This window comes from Malaclemys terrapin, chromosome 9 (genome assembly GCF_027887155.1).
Source record: "Malaclemys terrapin pileata isolate rMalTer1 chromosome 9, rMalTer1.hap1, whole genome shotgun sequence".
NCBI classification, from domain to species: Eukaryota; Metazoa; Chordata; order Testudines; family Emydidae; genus Malaclemys; species Malaclemys terrapin.
The window spans coordinates 57,421,898-57,444,802 of record NC_071513.1 but is presented as its reverse complement, the minus strand read 5'-3'; the positions used below and the strand labels follow the sequence as shown (position 1 = coordinate 57,444,802).

The following is a 22,905-nucleotide window of genomic DNA, read 5'->3' as shown; positions in this document are numbered from 1 at the left end:
AACATGGCATGGTGCAAGAAGGCGCTCCACTGATGAGTGTGAACTACTACCTACTCTACTACCTACTCCGCTTTCTCAATAATAAAGTTGTGATGGCTTCCCATGGCACCAAGTTTGCTCATCCTTATTACCAGGTTGAAAGGAAAATGTAATCTATGTTCATTCAGTTTAATTCTGCCCATATGCAGTTCCACTACCAGATTCCCATCCTGATCAGAAAGGATCATCCTCTCCTCAGCTGGTATTACTATTAAGTCTCCGTGTTCACTCAGTTCCAGCATCTCCCATGCCTGAGCATGGTAAATCCCTTGCACTCATTTTCACCTGTTTACGAAGCAACTCTTCTCGCTGTCGTCTTTCCTCTTCTTCTCTTCTCCTCTCTTCCAATCTTCTAAGTGCTTCCTCCTGTTGTTGTCGTTCCTCTTCCTCCCGCTGTCGTCTTAGTGCAATTTCCTGCTCTCTCTGCCGCCTCAGGGCTTCTTCCTGAAGATCGGAACAAAAGTGATATACATCAATTCACTAGACAGAACACATAGTGGTCTGGCCACAGGAGTTGTCTCAGGGAAACCCTGGGCACCCAAATTTTTGGTTTCTGTTAACACACAGCATATTATAAAATCCTAGAATCCCAATAATACAAAACCATGGGTTAACAAATATTGTGGTAAGACATGCATCCCCGAGACAGGTGAGTATTTATGAAAACTTTGGTTGTTTCTAGGTTGGAATGGAAGAGTATCTAAAATCAATATCTGACAATATTTTGCTTCAATATGGGGGAAGGCAGAAAAGAGCAGAGAACCACCAAGACTCTTCTATTTCCAGTGCACAAGATCTGAATCTCTTCCTTATATACAGATCTTAAGGAAAAGAGAAGTAGCTCAGAAATCACTATCCTTCAAGTGCCAACAGCATGTAGAAACCTCTTTGGAGGATATCATCACTACTGCTTCTCAGCTACATTCTGGAGTTTCCAAGTTATTTATAACTCAAGGTGCACTACAAAACTGAAACTACAGAGCTTGCAAGATACAGGTATATCTAGTTGCAGAAGCCTAGTGCACTGAGGGGCAACATTACCTGTAAAGTATGAGAGAGAAAGGAAGTTTTTTGGAATTCTCTTTTTAAGGCAGCAGCAGCAATTTTTCTATCAACTCCCAATTACAGAAGACAAGATGGGACTTCTCAACTGTGTGGTGGCTGTTCTCCTCCCTTGGGTAGTGGTAACTTCTTATCTCCTTTGTAGGAGGGGGAGACAGGACTTGGTTTCCCCCAAAGTGGGGTGTTTAATATTTATCATGCATTAATTTTTGAACATCTGATGCCAGCAAGTATCCATGTGTGAAGAGAATATGATTAAGATTCTCTCTTTCTAACTGTTCCTCTCTTTTCAAAATCAGGACCATTATTTAATCTTTAGAACCATTTGGAATTTCAAGATATGAGTAGTACCAGTTTAAACAGGGCTCGAAATATTCCTGAACATCTGCTCATCCGAAGATTTAACTTGCAAGCCTGGGTGAAAAGTACCTGCTCTGTCAGACCCTCTAGGCCACAACCCCAATGCCACACAATTTATGTCAAAACATTTTCACTCCCCCAACATTAATCAACTCTGCCCCATGCTCAGTCAAGTTCTATGTCCCCAAGTGGTGCTTGGGAAGTTTTCCTTTTTCCTTCCCCTTCCTGAATCAGTCCACTTGCTCTGCTCAAAATTTCTCACATCTTGGGTGAGCAGATTTTTAACATTTTTTTTTTTTTAAAACAGGCATTATTATATATATATTTTCTTGCTCTTAACAGATTAATTTCAGTGTTTATTATCAATTCGCTAGATAGCAGCAGCATATTATCATAACCAAGATTACGTTTTAGTCATGGGTATTTTTAGTAAAAGTCATGGACAGGTCACGGGCTGTAAACATTAATTCATGGGCCATGACCTGTCCACAACTTTTACTAAAAATATCTGCCGTGACTAAAACTTGGCTGGGGGGTGGAGGGGTGGTCTGGGGTCACCGCAGGTGCTGCGGAACGTAGCCTGGGACCTCACTGGTGTGGTGGGGGGGCCAGGCCGCCTGGGATCCCAGCTGGTACTGGGGGGGGGGGGCGGGGGCGCCAGGCCACGGCATGTGGCCCGGGACCCCTGCTGGGGCTGGGGAGAGAGGGAGGGAGAGGCACGCGAGGGTTGGAAGAACTGGCAGGTGCTTCCTACCCCGTTCCGCATCCTTGCAGCTTCTAGGCAGCAGAGGGGCCAGGGCAGGGGTTTTGCTGCTCCCGCCACAAGTGATGGCTGCCACAGCTCCCATTGACCAGGAACCGCAGCCAATGGGAGCTGCGGGGATGGGGCCTATGGGCAGCACGGAGACCTCCACCCCCTCCGCCACGCCTAGGAGCTGCAGGGAGGCCATGCCAGTGGGAGCCGGGGAGCCCCCCACCCCGAGGTAAGCACCCCCCGCAACTCCCAACACCCTGCCCCTAGCCCTGAGCGCCCTCCCACACACCCAAACTGCTGCTGCTGGCTCAGGGGCTGCCAGCAAAGACATGGAGATCATGGAAAGTCACGGAATTCGTGACAGACTCACAGCCTTAATCATAACACATCAAAAAGAGACAAATCTTACGGCATGCCCTGAAGGTCACACTAATTTTGGGCTCTGGTGAATCAAGGGAACATTAAAACCATGGCCCTTATCAACAATCCTATACCACATCATACATATACTACATAAATTAAGTATAAACATAGGAATTGCCATACCAGATCAAGCCAATGGATCAGTTTACTGTCCGGGACAATGGTAACCACAGATGCTTACAGGAAACTGCATAATGGACAATTATGGAATAACCTGCCAAAAGGAAAGTTTTTCATATTCCCCAGCAGTTAAATGCCCTGAAACATAAGGGTTTATATGCTTTCTATTATCCTAGCTAACATAACTGTGTTTATTCCAGGAGAATGGCTTTGGTTTCCAACTAGTAAGAGAAAAAATGGTGACCTTTTGACCATTTTCTCTTTTTGCTTATTTAAACGCCGATCCGCCATATTAGGGATGACCCACAGGCATATGTAGCATACTCTCTGGGGCCAATTCTGAAGCCCATGCCTACAACTAAAATATCTTCACTAATGAAGGGAGAAGGATGAAGCAGCACCTTTTTCATATGGTTGATAAAAACCTACCTTCCCCTGATCTTCAATTACAAGCACTTTCCCTGCCCCCCGCGATAGAGGGAAGGGACTAGAAACAATTTCTGACCTTTCTGATGTGGCTCTTTGGTCTATGGGGAAGGGTTCAGAATCTGCAATTTGTTTGTTCAGGGAATGCAAGCGAAGTTTTAATCTCAGAACATGTCCCTGCCCAGACTTATGGTCAGGCACAATCTCCCAGTCTATGACTGGTGCTCAACACTCACTGCCTGAAAATGAACCAAAGACACAGGAGGCCACTGGGTCCCTCTTGCAAGTCAGCAAATCATTAATACCACTGCCCCACTTTCCCTTGTAGAAAGGAGAGCACAAACGTAGCAAGAGTAGAGCGATTCCTTCCATTCCACAGGTATGAAAGGAGAGACACTGTTGCATCATGAACAGTTGAAAAATTAAGGGGAGGATGTGAGGAGGGAACTGATCTATTTTTAAGAGTGCTAATGATGAGTAGGTTTGATTTATAAACAAATGAAAGCAATAATCCAGATCACAAAAAATTGGGAGCCAGGTGGTTTGAATGCCTAGGTATGACCAACTGGACACCACTGTTAAAAGATCAGAGGGGTAGCCGTGTTAGTCTGAATCTGTAAAAAGCAACAAGGGTCCTGTGGCACCTTTAAGACTAACAGAAGTATTGTGAGCATAAGCTTTCGTGGGTAAGAACCTCACTTCTTGCATCTTACCCACGAAAGCATATGCTCCCAATACTTGTTAGTCTTAAAGGTGCCATAGGACCCTCTGTTACTGTTAAAAGAGAATCTTAAATGGGATGAGTAAAACAGGGTCATAGTCAAGAGAAAATAATGCAATCTCCCAGCTTTTCAGATATTTTTCCCTTGCTGTTTCTTTCCCAGCCTTTACAGGGTCTTCATATGCAGAGTCACACAAACAGACTTAACAGGGGATCAATACAGAGGCATACACCACACACAGACCACTCTGACTGGCCTTTTCCATTTTTAGAGGGTCTGAGGCAAGAGCCTTTTGGATCTCGGTAATTTATGGAGATTTTATTATATATATATATATATATATATATATATATATATATATATATATATATATATATAAAAAAGTTTTTCTTTGGGAGATAAATATGGTTTGATATTTGGATATTTAAAAGGTATCCTTGTGTAACTGTCCAAGGCCCTTTTATATACTTCTAAGCTAGATGCTGGTTTACTAGTCCATCATTTGCATGTTGTAACAGGAAAGAAATACAGGGAGCTTAACTCAGAGTTCCAATTCAGCACACATAAGATTCTTTTACTTTCCTTACTTTGTATTCCAAAAGACAGGCAAACATACCATGGGCATGTCTACACTACAAACTTAAGTTGTCTTAAGTTAAGTTGACATACAGCCACCACAGTAATTACTGCTGTTTTTCACATCTGCACTACCCTCCTTCTGTTGGTGCAGTGCGTCCTCACCAGGAGCGCTTGCACTGACTTAAAATGGGCAGCGTGGGGGGCCGAGAGCAAGATCTCCCAGCTCCAGGTGGAGCTTCCCGCGGAGAGTCCTCCTGGCTCCAAGCCCAGATGGCAGCCTGGCTCGGAGTGGGAAGCTGGGGGGCGAGCAGTAGCTGTGAGCAAGGCGCAGGGTTCACAGAAGGGAGCCTACCAGCCTTTCTTGTCAATTTCACAGCTCCAGCATCACGCATCATGCTAACTACACCGACACAAGCCTTATGCCTCTCGTGGAGGTGGAGTTATGTCAGCGTAGTAGGGCACTTACATTGGCAGGAGCAAGGCTGTAGTGTAGACATTGACATAATTAGGTCAATGTAAGATGCCTTCTGTCGACCTAACTCTGTAGTGTAGACCAGATCTATGGTTGTTCGGAAATGTAATCCTCCTGTTTCACATTCCTCACATTCATAATCCACTTATCCACGAAAATTTTAGGAAAGCATTATCTGGTGTTCAATGTTCCACAAACAGCCAATACTCTTGCCTCAAATATTTAATTTCTGGGTTTGAAAGTGTACCAATTCCTCATGTAAAGGTATTAAAGATCATGGAATTGCATACACATGCTCTGGAAAAAATGGATGATATGGTGTTGGTGCCCTTTAAAACCTGCCATTTACCACTGGCTGTTACTGGAATTTGCAGTACTTCCCTCACTGTATTTAAAATTGGTAATTGTATAGTAAATAAGTGTTTATATTAGGGCTGTTGATTAAGTGCAGTTAACTCATGCAATTAACTCAGAAAAATTAATCACGATTAACAGTTCAATTAAAGCTGATTAATCACGATTAATTATTTTCCAACAATAGAATACCAATTGAAATGTATTAAATATTTGTGGATGTTCTTCTACATTTTCAAATATATTGATTTCAATTACAATACAGAATACAAAGTGTACAGTGCTCACTTTATATCACTTTTATTACAAATATTTGCACTGTAAAATGATAAACAAAAGAAATAGTATTTTTCAATTTACCTTATACAAGTACTGTGGTGCGATCTCTATCATGAAAGTGCAACTTACAAACGTACTTTTTTTAAATATACAACTGCACTCAAAAACAAAACAATGTAAAATTTTAGAGCCTACAAGTCCACTCGGTCCTATTTCTTGTTCAGCCAATCGCTAAGACAAACAAGTTTGTTTACATTTACAGGAGATAATGCTGGCCACTTCTGATTTACAATGTCACCTGAAAGTGAGAATAGTGGTTTGCATGGCACTTTTGTAGCCGGCATTGCAAGATATTTACGTGCCAGATATGCTAAACATTCGTATGCCTCTTCATACTTCAGCCACCATTCCAGAGGACACACTTCAATACTGATAACACTCATTAAAAAAAATAATGCTTTAATTACATATTTGATTCGACTCCTTGGGGGAGAATTGTATGTCCCCCTGCTCTGTTTTACCTGCATTCTACCACATATTTCATGTTATAAGAGTCTCGGATGATGACCTAGCACGTTTGTTTTAAGAACACTTTCACTGCAGATTTGACAAATCACAAAGAGGGTACCAATGTGAGATTTCGAAAGATAGCTACAGCACTCGACCTAAGGTTTAAGACTCTTAAGTGCCTTCCAAAAAACAGAGGGATGAGGTGTTGTGCACGCTTTCAGAAGTCTTAAAAGAGCAACACTCTTAATGCAGAAACTACAGAACCCAAACCACCAAAAAAGAAAATCAACCGTCTGTTGGTGGCATTTGACTCAGATGATGAAAATGAACATGTGTGTCTGCACAGCTTTGGATCATTATCAAGCAGAACCCATTATCAGCATGGATGCGTACCCGCTGGAATGGTGGTTGAAGCATTAAGGGACATATGAATCTTCAGCGCATCTGGCACGTAAATATCTTGCAACGCCGGCTACAACCATGCTATGCAAACACTTGTTCTCACTTTCAGGTGACATTGTAAACAAGAAGCGAGTGGCATTCTCCTGCAATGTAAACAAACTTGTTTATCTGAGCGATTGGCTGAACAAGGAGGAGGACTGAGTGGACTTGCAGGCTCTAAAATTTTACATTGTTTTATTTTTTGTACATAATTCTACATTTGTAAGTTCAACTTTCATGATAAAGAGATTGCACTACAATATTTTTATAAAGTGAATTGAAAAATACAATTTCTTTTGTTTTTTGGAGTGCAAATATTTGTAATACAAAAATATAAAGTGAGCACTGTAGACTTTGTATTCCGTGTTGTAATTGAAATCAATATATTTGAAAAGGTAGAAAACATCCAAAAATATTTAAATAAATGGTATTCTATTATTGTTTAACATCACAATTAATTTTTTTAATTGCTTGACAGCCCGAGTTTTTACTGCTAAAGATTTTAAGGTCTTAATTTTTTTTTTTTCAACTTTCTGTACTCCCAGTCTACGTTTGACCTTTGCCGTAGTTTCTGGCCGTTAAGTACAAGTTTCTTCTATGCCAAATTTTGTTATCCATAATAGCTATTTCTAGAAGACTCGTCATGATATGAAACACTAAATACAGGAAGAGTTAGAGTCACAGTCAGTCTTGTCCATATAATGGATTATGTGTATTGCTCTATGTACTATCACTCTGTAAAGGATACAATTTTTCAATCTGATCATTATCTCAGTGAATTGTATTTCTCTCTGAAATGAGCAAACTGATTTTTTAATCCTTACAAAAGGTTTTTGATCATCAAAAATAGGATTCCAACTGCAAGGGGACGTTTAATACAATGCTGAAAAGGTAAACTGGAAAGGAAGAAATCAGAGGGAAAAAATTTTAAATTATTCCCCTCTACATACATGAAGCAAGTCAGACGGCAACTTGTGGACAAATAATCACTGACAGCTAACCTATGGGAGCTTTAAATTCCAACATAAACAGTGACAGAGTCCACATTTATCTTGTCTGGTTGCTGAGCTCTTTTACCAAGAAAAAGGTTTACAAGCTAGTCATCTCTACTCCAAGCTCGGCAAACATATACAAAGATTTCCCTGCCATGTTCAACAGTATTTGGGACCTCAAATCCTTACCATGGATTTCAGAAAGCACCCATGACACACATTGCAGGCTTTACTATTTTGTGTTGGAATCCAGCTCCTTTGTACAATGGTTCTGATACCATCTACAGCTGCTGTTGGACTCATAAGCCTCAATACAAGCTTTAACAGCAGTAAAATTGACAGGACTATACACCTGAAAATTAAAGGTGACAGAGTGACAACCGGTCTCAATTTTCTTCATAATGTTCTAAAACATGCGGTCTATAGAAACATGAAACAAGTGAGATTGCTTTTGATCCTTCCTCACATTTAATGCCCTTGAATGAAATGATCAGAAACACTACTGGTATACTCAGTATATAAAAATACATCTCTACATAGCTATACCAACAGATCTCAAATGTTTTTTTCCCAACTTTACCAACCTTTCCTATTCTCCTCATGTATGTTTTCCTATCTACTCTTTCTATCTTTGCCTCTGTATCGCCTTTTCTCTTCTCTTAATACTTTCAACAGAATTACTCTCAGATAAATTTCAAATTGAGATTTTAAGCACATTTTTCTCCCTTTTCCTTTTCAGGAGGTGTTTGTTTTTTTTTTGTTTTTTTTAAACACAAAAAATAAAACAAAGAGAGAGAGAGAGAGAACCACCAAATGGAAAAATACAGGAAAACTTTTCAAAAACTTCTTTCACAAATGTTTTAACAATGACCCTGGAAAAAAGTTTGAATTCTCTCTACTTTCCTGTAATATCCCAACTTATCTGAAAGCATTTTTCCACTTGAAAAAGGAAACGTTTGCTCTTAAAAAATTACTTGCCAAAGAAATCTCTTAAATAAAAAAAAAATATAAAGAAGATATCTGTTTCTCCTACATCTTTGTTCTTTCTAACCACTTCCTTTGAAGTCACAGAATTTCAATTAAATTAAAGAGCTTGATTAGATAAATATTTATTTTTCTACATCACCAATAAAAACACAGGCAATTCTGTAACAGTGCAGCCAGTTCAAGTAAATGACTGACCAAATTATTTTCTGACAGACCACCTCCACATTGGAAATATGATGCAGAGAACCAGAATGGGAAAAACAAAGAAACAAACAACCCCCCCCCCCCCCAAAAAAAAAAAAAAAAAAACCCGTATTTTGTTAAACTGGTACATAGTTGATGTGGCCTTTGGCAGTTTTAGTCATAGATGGGGTGTGATGAGGAGCTGAGAAGCATGACAATTTTATTTCAATCGAACTCTGTACCTGCAGTGGCCCCTAGTCACATTAGACTCTTAGCTTTAAGGGTTTAATTTCTTTTTATAAGGAAAACTAAGCACATTTTCCTTATTTCACTTCAAAACTCTAAATACAGAGATGGTTTATCAACTTTGACCTCTTCTATATCTTTTGATTTGTTTAAATGTTTTTCTAGTAATACGTTGCCCAGAAACGTTCATAATATTCCAGGGTTTGTTCTCACCCACTGTTATGTGAAGTGCTATGATTATTCCTTCTAATTTGCACTGTTCCTATATTGAGGAAGTACCAGTAGTCATTTTCCAATCTATATGGATCCTGTCACTATCCTTTTTATCCCACCCCAATTTCATGCATCTCACCATGTACATACATTGCTGCGCAAGTTTCCTTTCAGATGTTTAAAATGAGACAAAGCACCAGAGAAGATACTTATGAAGGGTGTTCGGTTTTAGATTAACCTAGAACCCACTGAAGCAGTAAATTGACCAGTTTTTGTAAAATGTTCACTAAAAATACTTGAAATTTACAATACTTGCAATGCTGAAAACAGCTTAAAGATGGCACTAGCAAGGGCTACAGATTTCTCAATTGGCCTAGGATCTCATCCTTTGTAGATGGGACTTTAAAGCGGGACAATTTTAGATACAGTTCAGGGAAACTATGATTCAGCTCATTAATCTATGATTTAGCTCACTGTTGTACAATGTAGTGAAAAAACAAGACTGGATTAAACATGGATTACCATGGAATACCCTCCTACATAACCTGCAACTGTTTACTACTATTCTTTAATCTCTTATAAAATCAATTTATAATAAAATAAATTTAAAGTTCACCATCAATAGTATATTTACTAACCTTATATACTAGTCTTTTATGAAGTATTGTATCAAAAGCCTTCCTGAAGTCCATGCAGAATAAGTCTACAGCTTCACCCTTCTCAGCTCTCACTGTCACCTCCTCAAAAGAAGTTAATTAATTTGTTAAGCATTATCTCCTCTATAAATCTGTGCTAATTATCTTTGATTAGTCTGTCATTAGTTACCAGAATTTCTTCCAGGATGGAAAACAGATTTCAAGATTAGCCTGGTTTTTTTTTAAAGTATGAACGTAACATTTTTCTTTCCAGTGAAAAGATTAAAAAACATAATTTTGCCTGACTTCCAGAATTATGGAGCCATGGTAACAGCTCCGTAGTCAACATAAGACACTTTCCATTACAAAACCAATTTTGATACCTCTCCCTCTTCCACCTTCAAATTAAAAAATGACAATTTTCTGTGAAATTCCGTATTGGTAATGTCCTGCCAGAAGTGATTGTTTCTGTGCAAAGCCAAAGTGGATACGACTGGCCATTTCAGAGATAATGCCAGAAAGTGACTGGCATTTCATTTCCAAAAGTTTACCATTCCTGCCATTGTAGATCTCAGAAACAACCTGGCCTACAAGCTCTATGGTTAGAACTAGAGTGCTTGTGATATACTGAATTACACAGAATGGACAACTGAAAAGTTATCTATTACAAAAAATGAGTATGAAACAATTCTCTACTGCTTGAGTGCCACGTCAACCCTGGCATTTTCCAGCCACAGAAATTCAGTCCCCAACTATGCTACCAATTACTCGCCATTACAAACTGAAGTGATTCTATCTACATAAATATCACATTCACTAACAATGGTAAAATACAAAAAAAACCTTCATAAAATGGATTTATGGTTCACAATAAGAGTTTTATTTGAATGCCATAAATAACAAAATCCAAGTATTTGGAAGGGAGGAAATTTTTTAATCAAGATTTCACAACCAACCTAAACATTGCCCCAGCCTTTAAACCAGAAATCCTCCTACCGCCACTCTTCCTTGAAGACATAAAATTCTAATATGAGCAAAAAGCCCTTATGGTATACCACCTACCTACTGTATATGGTCCAGACTTACCTACAGAAAATCCTCCAGTGCACCACACACCTTTTATGGGGCAGTTATACCAACATTTTCCCTCTTTTCTGAACAGACCAGAAACTTAACCCCTCCACATACCAATCTCCTACTATGATCAATTCATCCTATTCATTCCTCATATACAATAAAAAAATAATAATAAAAAACAAACAAAAAAAAACCATCGCCATCCCATTTTGAGCTAAAGAGATAAATCATCCCTATTCACCCTTCCTGTACAGATTAGCAACACTAATATACTTCCTGTATTGGCTGGGAAGATGACTGGCTGACTAACCACCACTTCAAAACATGTATTTGGTAGGAATTTAAGATGCATCTGCAGCATCACCTTACTCATGGTGAATTTAGAATAAGTTATGTTGTTACGACCTGACGCTTATTGACTCAGCAATCTGCCACCAGAAAAACTGCCATTTGTATATGACATTTAAGCTCACAGGTATTGGGTAGCTCACAATGCACTTTTAATAGCAGAGTAAGTATGACATGAATTACTACTTGCACTGCAGTATATTGTATTGCTCAGAAGCATCTAAGTAAGGATTAGGGAACTTTGTGCTATTCACTCAGCATACACGCAGAGATGGACAAGGTCTTTAATACAAAGAGTTTACAATCAAAGATGAGACTCAATGAGAGGAAAAGGAACAGAAATAAGAGCATAAGTTTATACAGGCTATGTGCATAATTAGATTTTTAATCTTTAAAAATGAATTTGAGCAAAGTTTAAATCTCTTATAAACATGGGGATCTTTTTAAATATATCAAGCCCTTCAGGCTAATCCAGGATTTGAGAGTTTGAGGTCTACCTTGAACATATCCATTAAAGGGTAGAGTAACCGCAAAATGAAATCATCAGATTTCTACTGATGTCTATAACCAAAACTGACAGAATATAGCAATCTTTGTGGAGAACACATGGGCCTTTTTGTATCGGACTGCAAATCTTTTCATCTTGCATTCGTATAGTCTTCTGGTCCATCCCTTCCATTAAGCTATGAAGACTTGAGACAACCAGGTAAAAAAATCTACTCTGTGAGGAGACATGATAACAGAGTAGAAGGATTGCCAGCTGGGAAGCAGAGAGGTGCCCTAGATGCATGTGTAAAGATATGAACAGACTGCTTGTTGTGATGAGCTGTTGTCACCCCTAACAGGGCTGATATACCTACGTGTGTCAGTCAGTAAAATGGTTTGATTCACAGAACCTTAGTCTCACCTGAAATTGGTTAAAGGATTTTTGCTGTCTGAAGTAATGTAGACAAGTCATTGTGAACACCATTCATCTCTGGATGGAGAAAGCATCTCTTCCTGATATCCTCTTGACTACTGCTACTCTTTTCAGAAGAACTGAAAGAACAGTTCTAAAATGGAAAAAAACACCAAGATCACTGATTCCTCTTACCAGAGTGATGGACCATTAAAAAGACTACTCTGATTGTAAAGAGTATTGATGCCAGTTTGGAGAGGTCTGTGTGGAGAACACAAGAAAAAGATTTCAGTATTCAGCTGAGGTTCATTTTTAGAAATTGATGTTAATTTGTGGTTTTAGTCTTGAGACTGATTTATGGCTACAGGTAATATGCAAGTGAATAGATAAGTTCTCTATTTTCCAGTCGGATTTAGATTATTTGTCCTCTCAAAATGAAGGGGACAGGCCCTTCCTTATTTAAAAAAAGTTTAAACTTAAGCATCCACTTTGTAGGAATCTGCCAAAAAAGGAGTGACAAATTACACACCTTCTGCACTAAGCTCCAACAGGTTGATGGAAAGGCAGATCCTGGAATGAGACTCTCCCCCTTGACATGACAGGTTTCCCATGCGAGCTCCCCAGACAAAGTTCGCATCTATTGTAAATCTATTCAAAGGGTGGTCTGTGAGGGGCTTCTGCCAGCAGATATTTCCCAAGAATTTAAGAATATGCTTGTGAAGAATCAGAGATCTGCTCTCCTCCTGGTGGTCCCACTTGGGCAAAAGGTTGGTTTGCAGGTATCAAGGAAAGTACCATGCCAAAGAGAATTTTGATATTGGACATTTCCCTGCTAGCTAGGCTCATTTTTCTATTGGCAGTTATGGTCCTGCTTCTTCAACTGCACAAAGTTGGCTGAATCTAGTTTTGGAATGGTCAACCTAGACAAGAGAAAATGAAGTGTAACTGGACTACTAGATACCTGGAGGGGGTTAGAGTCATGTCCTCTTTAATGTAGGTCCCAAAAAGGAGGGGAAAAGTGTTCCATTTACAGAGGAAAATGAAATAGTTACACGGCGGCTCCTTGGCTGTAGGTCCAAATGAAACAAAATGTAAGGCTGCTTCCTTCAGCCAATGGTCCAGTGGACCAAAGCAAAAAGACAATTCTCACCATGGTAATGTCAGTTATTTCTCCAGTTATTCCTATTCACTAGCCAGGAGCTGATTAATGAATCTCCCAGGACAAGGGGAAACTAGAGAGGAGCTCTTCTTTCTTCCTAAGAACTTTTCGCACTCCCTGCTTCTGAAAGGGTGCTTCTCTTTTATGCCCCCCCCCCCCAATTCAGGAGTCACAGCTGTCAAATCTTCCTCACAGCAGTTTGAATATTCAACAGCTGCCACCTCTTCTCTTCAAATCCAGCAACTGAGGCAGGACTGTGGAACATCTGAAGGGCAAGAGTCCTTAGTTTCACATATCTGCCCTTTGACACAAGAATCACACCAGTTTGGTGTGCAGTAGGAATAAATGAGCTTTTCTGAAAATGCTTTACAAAATCCCTCCATGGAAGAAGCCAGGAGATTTTTTGATTTAAAAAAGGAAGCTTTCCATACGGTATCAAGGTTCACTGATCAATTTTTCAACCTTGTCTGCTTTTGAAGTATCAAATATCTCAAACAGCTGCCCCAGATGCACTGAGAAAGTGATTAAGGGGTCACTGGCTTAGATCTCAGAACTTGTGAGCTGTTGCTAAGAATGCCTGAATTCTTGAAGGATTGATGAGGAATATGAATTTATTAGATAAGATAAGGGCAGAGAGTTTAAGATTAAATCCAGGTAATCATTCTGAATATATTTCTAAAACAGGTCTGTTAGTAGTTCTGGCCCATACCTGACTGAAATGGCAAAATTTGCCATTAAGCAATAAGGCCTTGGACAGAATCTATACTGTTTCCATAAACAACAACAAACAACAAAATCTTACTTTACCCTTCCTGATGCAAAAATAGTCTTAACCAAGGACAATCACGCCCCACTGTTCCCATAAGAATTGCGAATTACGAAGCACTATGACACAGTTAATGTATTTATGGATACAAATAGGCTATACTCAATCTTAACTTACAAAACAAAAGTTAGGGCTTGTCTATGCAGTGGGGTAATGTGCTCTATGGGGCTATGAATGTTAAAGAGCATTAACATGCTGTATATTAATTGGCCCACGTAGACTCTGTTGATGCATTTGAACATATTGCTGTTTGAAACAGACCACATTAAAGCACACTAGTAAACCTTTAGTGCACACCAGCAGGGTTTCCATGGACCAATTAATTCGCAATATGTTAGAGGAATTTAGAAATCATACCCATATAGAGCACACATTACCCCCACTGTGTAGACAAGCACTCAGTGCGGTTTTGAAGGATCAGTTAGTAGTGAAGACATGTAAAAACTTAATGATTTGTAGTCCAAATTTATTATACTCCAAATACAATGGACTTTCCAAATATTTGATGTCTGCAGCCATATGCTATGGACTTCTTAAAGCCCTTAGGAAAATGAAAGTTTACTTAATCTAAATTAGGAAAAAAAAAACTAAAAAGAGCATAAGAAGTAGAAATAAGGAAGGGTGGAAGATGGAAGACTAGCGGTCATTCAGAGGAAGAGTAAAGCTTGTTTGAGTAACTTTCACATTGTATTTCCATTCCTTACAATGTCTTTTTGGAATGTAAAAACTGTATCTGGGATTTCTAGGCTTTCCGAAGTTTTGTTTTTGTTTATATGAACTGCAAAAATATAGACACACTTTCCAAAAATGTTATCTGCTCAGCCAGTTCAATGCAGATTTTTGCTTAGGTAATAATACTAATATAGTGTTTTACATTTTTAAAGCACAGTACAAACATGTTCACTAAGCACTGCAGCCTCCAGGTGAAGTAGGAAAAATGTCCTGATTTATAGGAGAAAACAAAATGCACAGAGAAGTTAAGTGACTTACCCAACATCACACAGATCAGATCAATAAACAGAACCCATGTCTCCAAACCCCAGTACTATACCTAATCCAATAGAATCCAATGCTCCCCAGTGTCATTTTTCCAAAGGAAACTTTTCACCCTCACAAATACAAGAGAATGGCCAATAATCTTTATCACCAGGCCTGTGTGCTCTGTGGCAGCACCAGGTAAATTCAAAATATGACATTTTATTCATTTTCTTATTTAATTCAGTAACAAAACTAGTAAAGTACAGCTGGACTCCGATTTTGTGAAATTAAATTCACTAGCCCATGTAAAGTCATTTGTAAACTAACTGGGATGTCAATATTCTGTGAAGAAAAGTGAATACGACAGCAGTGGTTAATTGTACATATTTCTAATCCCCAGCATGGGAGTTCAACTATGACAAGGTGAGTATAGATGTAACATAAAATTATAATTAGAGTGTCTCTTTTTCTATGTTTATTACTTTCATTTTGGGGGGTTGATTTTTTTAGCATTTTTTGAGTTTTATGTAGATGTCCAAAAATCAGGGTTGATTGGGGTTTCCTCCTTGAATATACCGTAATGAGAAAGGTATATTGTATACATTCCTCATTACAATAGTATATGCTGTACCGTAATCAGTTAAAACCTAAATTCAGACACCCTAATTATGAGCCATTTTGGAGAATTACTACATAATCCTACACAGAATAAACCTACCTAACTCATGAACAAAAGCAGAACCCAATTTGAACTGGAACTGTCAAGAGACCCAAAAACCCAGTTCTGAAATCTCTGGCAAGTTTCTCATGCTAAGACGGAGTACTGAAAAGGAAATCTATTTCAACAACATACCCATGGTAAAAATACTTCTTATAAAAAGTGTCTTCACACATACTTTTTAGAGATAAATCAGACCGCACAAGATTCTGGAGGTGGGTTTTCCTACAGAACTGCATTAATACTTACATAGATTTAGTTTTAAATTGTGCTGAAAAACCTCACCTGCTTTCTTCGTGCCAGCTCCTCCTCTTCTCGTCGTTTCCTCTCTTCCTCCTGTTGCCTCCTAAGTAGCTCCTCTTGCTGTCTTCGAAGTTCCTCCTGTCTTTTTCTCTCTTCCTCTTCTCGTTTGGCCCTCATTTCCACTTCTCTCCTCTCCTGCTCTAGCTACAATTATATAAAATTACAATTAGATACAAGACTAGAGTAGGTAAAGCACTCCTACACCATTCTTTGCAGTGATTCCTGCTGAGACTACAGTATCTTAAAAGATGGTGGATCAACACCATTCTTTGTTGGTGATTCCACCTGGGAATCACCTGGGCAGATCTGAGATGCCCCTATGGACTACATTCCAATAACATTCTTTACAGTGATTTCTTTGGGGTTCTACCACATCTTTTTATTCTCCAAATCAGTTCTCCTATGCCACTCCTTAAAACTATTCCTGAATTAAGAGGCTACGAAGAGTTGCTATGAGGTTACCCCCAAATAGTACATCCTACACCATTTTGTACCATGACTCATAAAAGGTACTAGAATATCTGTGAATGGCCCCAACAATTAGCACTCACTATTCCCTAAACCGATTCGTGCAAAAAGAGGTTTGGATTAAGACTAGCAGTGAGGTCTGACAGTTACTGCTCCTACCCACTTCTGACAGCAAAGGGGGAAGTTTAATTTGAATGTTTAGGTTTGACCCAACATTCAAAATAATCCCATTTTAAGACCCTTGAGAGATGTCTGGGAAAGTTTTATTCACAAGTATAAAAATATAACTATTAATTTAGAACATCAACAGGGTCCTTCTACAGTGTAACTCATTTTTTCCAGGATGAATGATAGTCTCTGACCTTCGCAGCTTTGGCCTTCTCGAGCTGCTGAAGTTGTTCTAGAGCAGGTCCCTGAGCTGCAGTATCAATGGGGAGATCCCAGACACTGCTTCCTTCCCAGACTGGAAAGCAAAGAAAAGTAAGACCGTACAGACAACAGGATAATTAATATTCACAAGCAATAGTAAGCACACTAGCAGAAACCAACTGCAGAGGGAAATCTTGTGTATTCTGGTTATTACACTGAAAACATAATGGTGTGCTGCACTCTTATAATTATGTTCAGTAAGAGGCCATACTTCCTTACTACCCCAGGAGCAAGGCCTGATCACCCCAACACTTTCCTGGGAGGCACAGGAGCACCAAGGTGAAGGGTCTAGGCTGGGCTTTACCACCAAATCCTGGACAAAATTAAGGGTACGTCTATACTTACCTCCGGGTTCGGCGGTAAGCAATCCATCTTCTGGGATCGATTTATCAGGACTTGTCTAGACGCGATAAATCGATCCCGGAAGTGCTCGCCATCAATGCCGGTACTCTTGCTTCGCGAGAGGAGTACACGGAGTCAAAGGGGGAGCCTGCCTGCTGCGTGTGGACCCGCGGTAAGTACTTTGTAGTTCGAACTAAGGTACTTCGACTTCAGCTACGTTATTCACGTAGCTGAAGTTGCGTATCTTAGTTCGAACTGGGGTATTAGTGTGGACCAGCCCTTAGTTTGCTACATTTTTACTTCTCTTTGGCTGAAGATCTCTGGTGATGATGCACAGCTTTATCGCCTTGCCCATTTTAGCCATTCAAAATGGAATTTATCTCGAGCATGAGATGAGTTGAAGACCTGTTTTTCATTTCTAATGGAAGCTGACATACCCAAACGCTGATCTCTCTCACTTCCAGCAAGTGTCAAAAAGAGATGCCATAGTTCAAAAGAAAGGCTCTGGTTCTGGACCTAGGGACTTTACTAGAAGTAGTCTCTTACCTGTGGGCTGAGAGGCTGTGGACTGAAGCTCCCAAATTGAGCTAGCATCCGGCACTGACACAGATCTTGTTACAGACGGCATCAGGTTCTGTTCAGATATTCTGTAGTACAAACAAGAAGATTCAACATGCCACTTCCAAAGACAGGTCTACTCTGAACACACAGTGAAAATTTTTAGTTCAGTAACATGTCATTGCATTTTCCTTCATTCCCCTCCCTATAAGCCTTTATTTAAGACAAAAACCTGATGCTGACAGTACTACGCAGAAAGTTCTCTCTTGTCTGAAGATTATTCAGTCAAGTGCTGGGTTAGTCTCCCAATATGATACTACAAACAGTAGTTCACAGGCTACCATTTTCAATGGCATCTGAAATTATAAAATTGACCTGCCTCTGCTAGTTGAATTCCAGCACATTGTGTGTCCTCATAACAGGGTTTTACCAATGCTGATCAGGACTTTGGTGACAATTTTCCCCATAACAGTGCCAAGCCAGGATTTCAACTGGAAGAGTCTTCTCATTTTCCTAAGTCCACTCCCAAATAGAAGCCATGGACAAAAAAGTATTCAATATCCATCAGCTTTTGTATAATTCACACCCACACTGCCTGGAAAAAAGTTGAACGCACAACCCTAGATATGACCAAGCAATTCTGAAACAGACACGCGTAGGCAACAGGAGAACATCACACTAACAACCACAGTCTAAGTTGGAGAGTAATCAGTCGAGGTCTGAACACTCACCTCATCTTCAGGGTTTGGAACTGTTGCAAGAGGAGAGCCAGTTGCTGCTGCTGCTGGGATGAGAGGGCTGCTTTTTGCTGCTGTGCCAACACCTGTGCATATTGTTGTCTTCAAAAGAGAAGCAGAGTCTCAATGGAATTTATTCACTGTATCTAACTATGCAACATCCCACTTGTGGAAGTCCCACATTATACTCAGTCTCCATCCAGTCTAATCCCCACTAGTCCAATAAACCAATCTATATGTGCTCACACTGATTCCTGAAGGACACCACAAAATGGGATCTGAGAAGAGTTAGGGTATAAAAAACCCCACAGTTAACTGGCTTATGTGGGAAGAACAAAATTTCGTCCCTCTCACTTCCAACCATGCAATCTGACTATTCCTTTCCAATTCTATACTTTGTACCATTCCTACCTCCTTCTGCACTTCGCCTTCCCCAGAATTGATAGAGATCATTCATATGCTAACCCTACTTTTGTAATTGTCCAGCTAGCTGTAAAATATCTAGTCATGTCCACCTTCCCATTATAATCACAGACCTCTTGACATTAGCAATCCTATATTAACAACCATCATTCAAAGATCATGAAACTGGCATATATCTTTAGCGCAATCAAAAAAGCTATCCGATCTTTAATTGCTTTCTTTACTCTAGCCTCCTCCCATACAAGTTGGTAGAAATGGGCCAGACCCCAGGGACTCCAATTCCCACCTCCCTGGGCAAAAACTGATATCAAGCTATAGTCTTGAACAGTTCCCCGCATCTCCAAGAAACAATGAGTCAACAGAGAAAAAGTGTGTTCTGCATGGGGTTTTCTATGTGCCTGACAACACCGAAGATGTTCTGTCCTACCTTACTCCAAATCCCCAAAACACAATTTGCAAGGAGGGTCAGGATTCATTTTGACCAGGCAAGTTGCTATATGAGGGAGGGAGGGCGAGCGAACATTGATCACCAGAGTAATTATGTACTGCTTAAGGAAGAAGACGACACCATAAAGTATGCCTTAGGTAGCTAGCTCTAGGTTGTAAGGCCACTGTTGTTGGAGTTGCACCATTCCCAGCCCTACTGCCCAGGGAAACAATGTCCAGAAGCTGAACCTGGCTTATTAAAACTGCAGAGCAGAACACAGCCACTAGTAGACCTCAGACTGGTGATCTTACTGTATCAAAAACTGCTGGTACTGGAGGTGCTGCATTTGGTACAGGGCCGTAAGTTCTTGTTGTCTAGTTAGTCGCTCCTGGTCCATCTCACCCTGTGTTTGGGAATAAGCCACTATTAACTGCGTGAATATTTACAACTTCTAATATTGCTCTCAACAGGTGATGGAAAGGACAAATAGTAAACCCATCAGTATGTAAAGATCAGAATGCATTTTGATCAAAACTTCTGACCATGCAAAAAATCATGCAGTAGTTGAAAAGGTAGAGATGCACAGTTTTTATCAAACATCAGGACTAAGCTCTAATGCCTCGATATAACAACACACATAAGTATATGCTTAAAATTAAGTGAAAAAACAGTGATCCCTCCTCTCTCCTCCAAGAGCTGCTGTTTTCCGGAGGATTCCAAACTTGATGCTGAGAACACATGAACTTCCAAGATCAAGGATTTATGACAGTACTCAAAGAATAACATTTCTCATTTTAAAAAAAATCATTGTTTGACTTGTGATGATTGTCAAGTGCTTACCAGATGTGGAGGTGGTGCTGGACCTGGAGTGAAGGGAACCCTGCCCCACATTTTCATGATGTCTCCAAGTGGCTGGAAATTCTCATCACATGCTCTCTTTACTAACAGGGACATAGTAAAATACCCAGCCTGGAACCACTCTGCCATCTCCTGGTTACTGAAGGGACCTGCAATATCACCAGCCAATACATGAAGACACAAAAGTCAAGTTCAGTGTGCAGGGAACCAAGAGCATGGAACTTTTAAAATAGATACAAAGCTAAATGTCAGTGGCTCCTGCCTTCCAAGTCCGCCTTGCTCTACTGTTCTGAATGATTTATGGGACTGCACATTTATTCCAGATCCTAGATCTGTTCCTTCAAATAAAAGAGTTAATTCAGCACTTCTGACAACAAAGGTAATGTGTATGATTTATATGGTGCAACTTGTACACCATTTTTCTGTATAATTTACACACTTTGGGATAATATTTTAGTAGCAGCAAGGTGAAGGAAAGGGAAAATTGCTTACCTTGTAATTCTGCTTCTCTGAAGATATTTTGTAAGATTCTTGCTCCTGGGTTTTAGCTTCTTAGCAGAAGACTGTCAGAATTCCCTCAGATCTGAAGACTATTTTATTTTTGAAAGTAATGGTGTAAAGGGGCAGGACCCCACCCACTGGAAGCGGTACTTTCCCCCCCACACTCCACTGAACATTCCAGTCACTTCTTTCAAACGCAATGGAGACAAACCCTCACAAAATCATTAAAGATAGCCGTCAGATCAAAAATATGCAGAGAAATACACCTGAAAAAAGGTAAGCTCCAACGTGAGGAGAGAACAGAGGGTTAGTAAGAATCCTGCAAGAGGATGCCTTCAGAGAAGCAGAACAGATTAAGTAATCTTCCCCTCTGTGGTGGATTCTCTCTCCTGTAGAATAAGAGCCATGAGGGACATCCCAAAAGAAAAACCACCTGAAAAGGTGGATAGTGTTCTTTTTTAGAGGCCAAATCCAAACAACAATGAATTATACTCAATGGTCCAGCTCTTCACCAGATTCCAATAGCCAATATGGCACAGCCTTCCACAGGAGCTCTTTTTCCAACTTCAGTCAAGGAGGAACTCCCAATCATTCAGAGGGCAACATGTACTTGTGGCAGTGGGTGGCAAGCAACATTCAAGCAGGGGCCTGAGTTGCATTCTGCTCCACTATCATGGACTTCATCGGTCTAAACACCTTTAGAAACTGGGGAACTCTTCCCATTTTGAGCTCAGACCCAGGAATGAGAACCCTGCGCAGTTGGCATTTTTTGAGAATATATTCACTCTTTGCTTAGAGTGCAAGCTCTTTGGGTCAGGGACTTATATTTCGTTGTACGTATAGTGTCAAGCACAAATTAAGACAGATTGATGCCTCTAGGCTCTACCATATGGGCAAATGTAAAGGAAAAAATATTAATAAGCTCACCTGGGAAATTCCTTCCCTATACCCTTTATGTCCAGAAACTTCACAGAGGTGTTTCCTATCACCCCTAGAAGCTTGAAGGCAAGCAATACCTCTGACGCTGAGCCAGGCACAGACCACTCTTGGAAAAAATCTACCCAAAGTAGATAGTTTGCAAAATTGCACACAATAAATTAGGTTAGCTACTTACTTAGGCATTTGACTGAACTTTAGAGAATAAATGAATTATTCTATGGCTTTCCCAGTGTAATCTTGACAGGGTGGAACTGCTAGATATACAAGGTCCAAGAAAGGATTCCCAGGTAAGAATGTGCTTCTTCCTCTCTAGACCTTTGCATACTAATAGCCTGTACAGTAGAACGTTCATAAGAGTGAGCGGGATCCCTGGAAGGGAGAATTAACTAAACAACTCTGTACAGATTGCAAGCCTCTGAGACATGACCGGTTATTGAGATGCCTTTGGTATAACTATTGACAAAGGCTGCAGTGGCACAGAATGGAATAAAGTTAGAAAGGGAGTAGAAATTTTTAATGACCTGGTTGATACAGGCCCACTGGAGAGTTTGCCCACACAATACTAGCATGTCCTGGAGCTGCATTAAGAAGCTTACTATTGATCAAGATGTAGCTGACTTTTGAATCAAGTCAGCAATTTTCAGTTGCAGGTCATTGGACATTAAGACATGATCTTTGGCTGTGTCCAGAGTTACTTTCAGGTGTTGCGCCTTCAGTATTAGAAACAGATGGTTGTTCTCCACATTGACCAGAAACTAGGGATGTAAAATGTTAACCGGTTAACCAATAAGCATCAGTTTTATTGGTAATGTATTCGGTTAACGTTTAAACTCCGCTGTTTGCCCATACCCAGAGTCCAGGCAGCCAGGACCCTGTGTAAAACACGGGTGTGCTGCAGCACACACACACACCCATACCACTAGTTCCCCACCTATGTTGTGAACTCCTTAATGGTTAAATGTTTAACTGGTTAAATTTTAAGTTTAAACTTTTCCTTTTTTTTTTTTTTTTTAAAAATGCTGTTTACATCCCTACCAGAAATCCATGCTATTGTAGGAAGATTATGGTTGTTTAATGCCCTGTATGAACTGTTTTCCTCAAGAGGTCTCCGATACATAG

At 39.9% G+C, this 22,905-nt stretch overlaps 1 protein-coding gene across 7 annotated transcripts in view; it reads right to left on the bottom strand.

Annotated features, from left to right (window-relative positions):
* The window catches only part of GIGYF2 (GRB10 interacting GYF protein 2), a 150,390-nt gene that overhangs the window by 33,011 nt on the left and 94,474 nt on the right, over nt 1-22,905 (bottom strand). For all 7 annotated transcript variants that reach the window (XR_008446141.1, XM_054039169.1, XM_054039173.1 and 4 more), the window contains 7 exons: nt 20,329-20,495; nt 19,800-19,891; nt 18,633-18,740; nt 17,890-17,990; nt 16,935-17,035; nt 16,087-16,248; nt 325-483 (listed from right to left, as the gene is read on the bottom strand). Coding sequence is in view for 6 of the 7 variants with exons in the window: in XM_054039169.1 (XP_053895144.1) it covers nt 325-483; nt 16,087-16,248; nt 16,935-17,035; nt 17,890-17,990; nt 18,633-18,740; nt 19,800-19,891; nt 20,329-20,495 (890 nt within the window). In the remaining variant the exon portion in view is untranslated. The remainder of the gene's footprint in view (nt 1-324; nt 484-16,086; nt 16,249-16,934; nt 17,036-17,889; nt 17,991-18,632; nt 18,741-19,799; nt 19,892-20,328; nt 20,496-22,905) is intronic.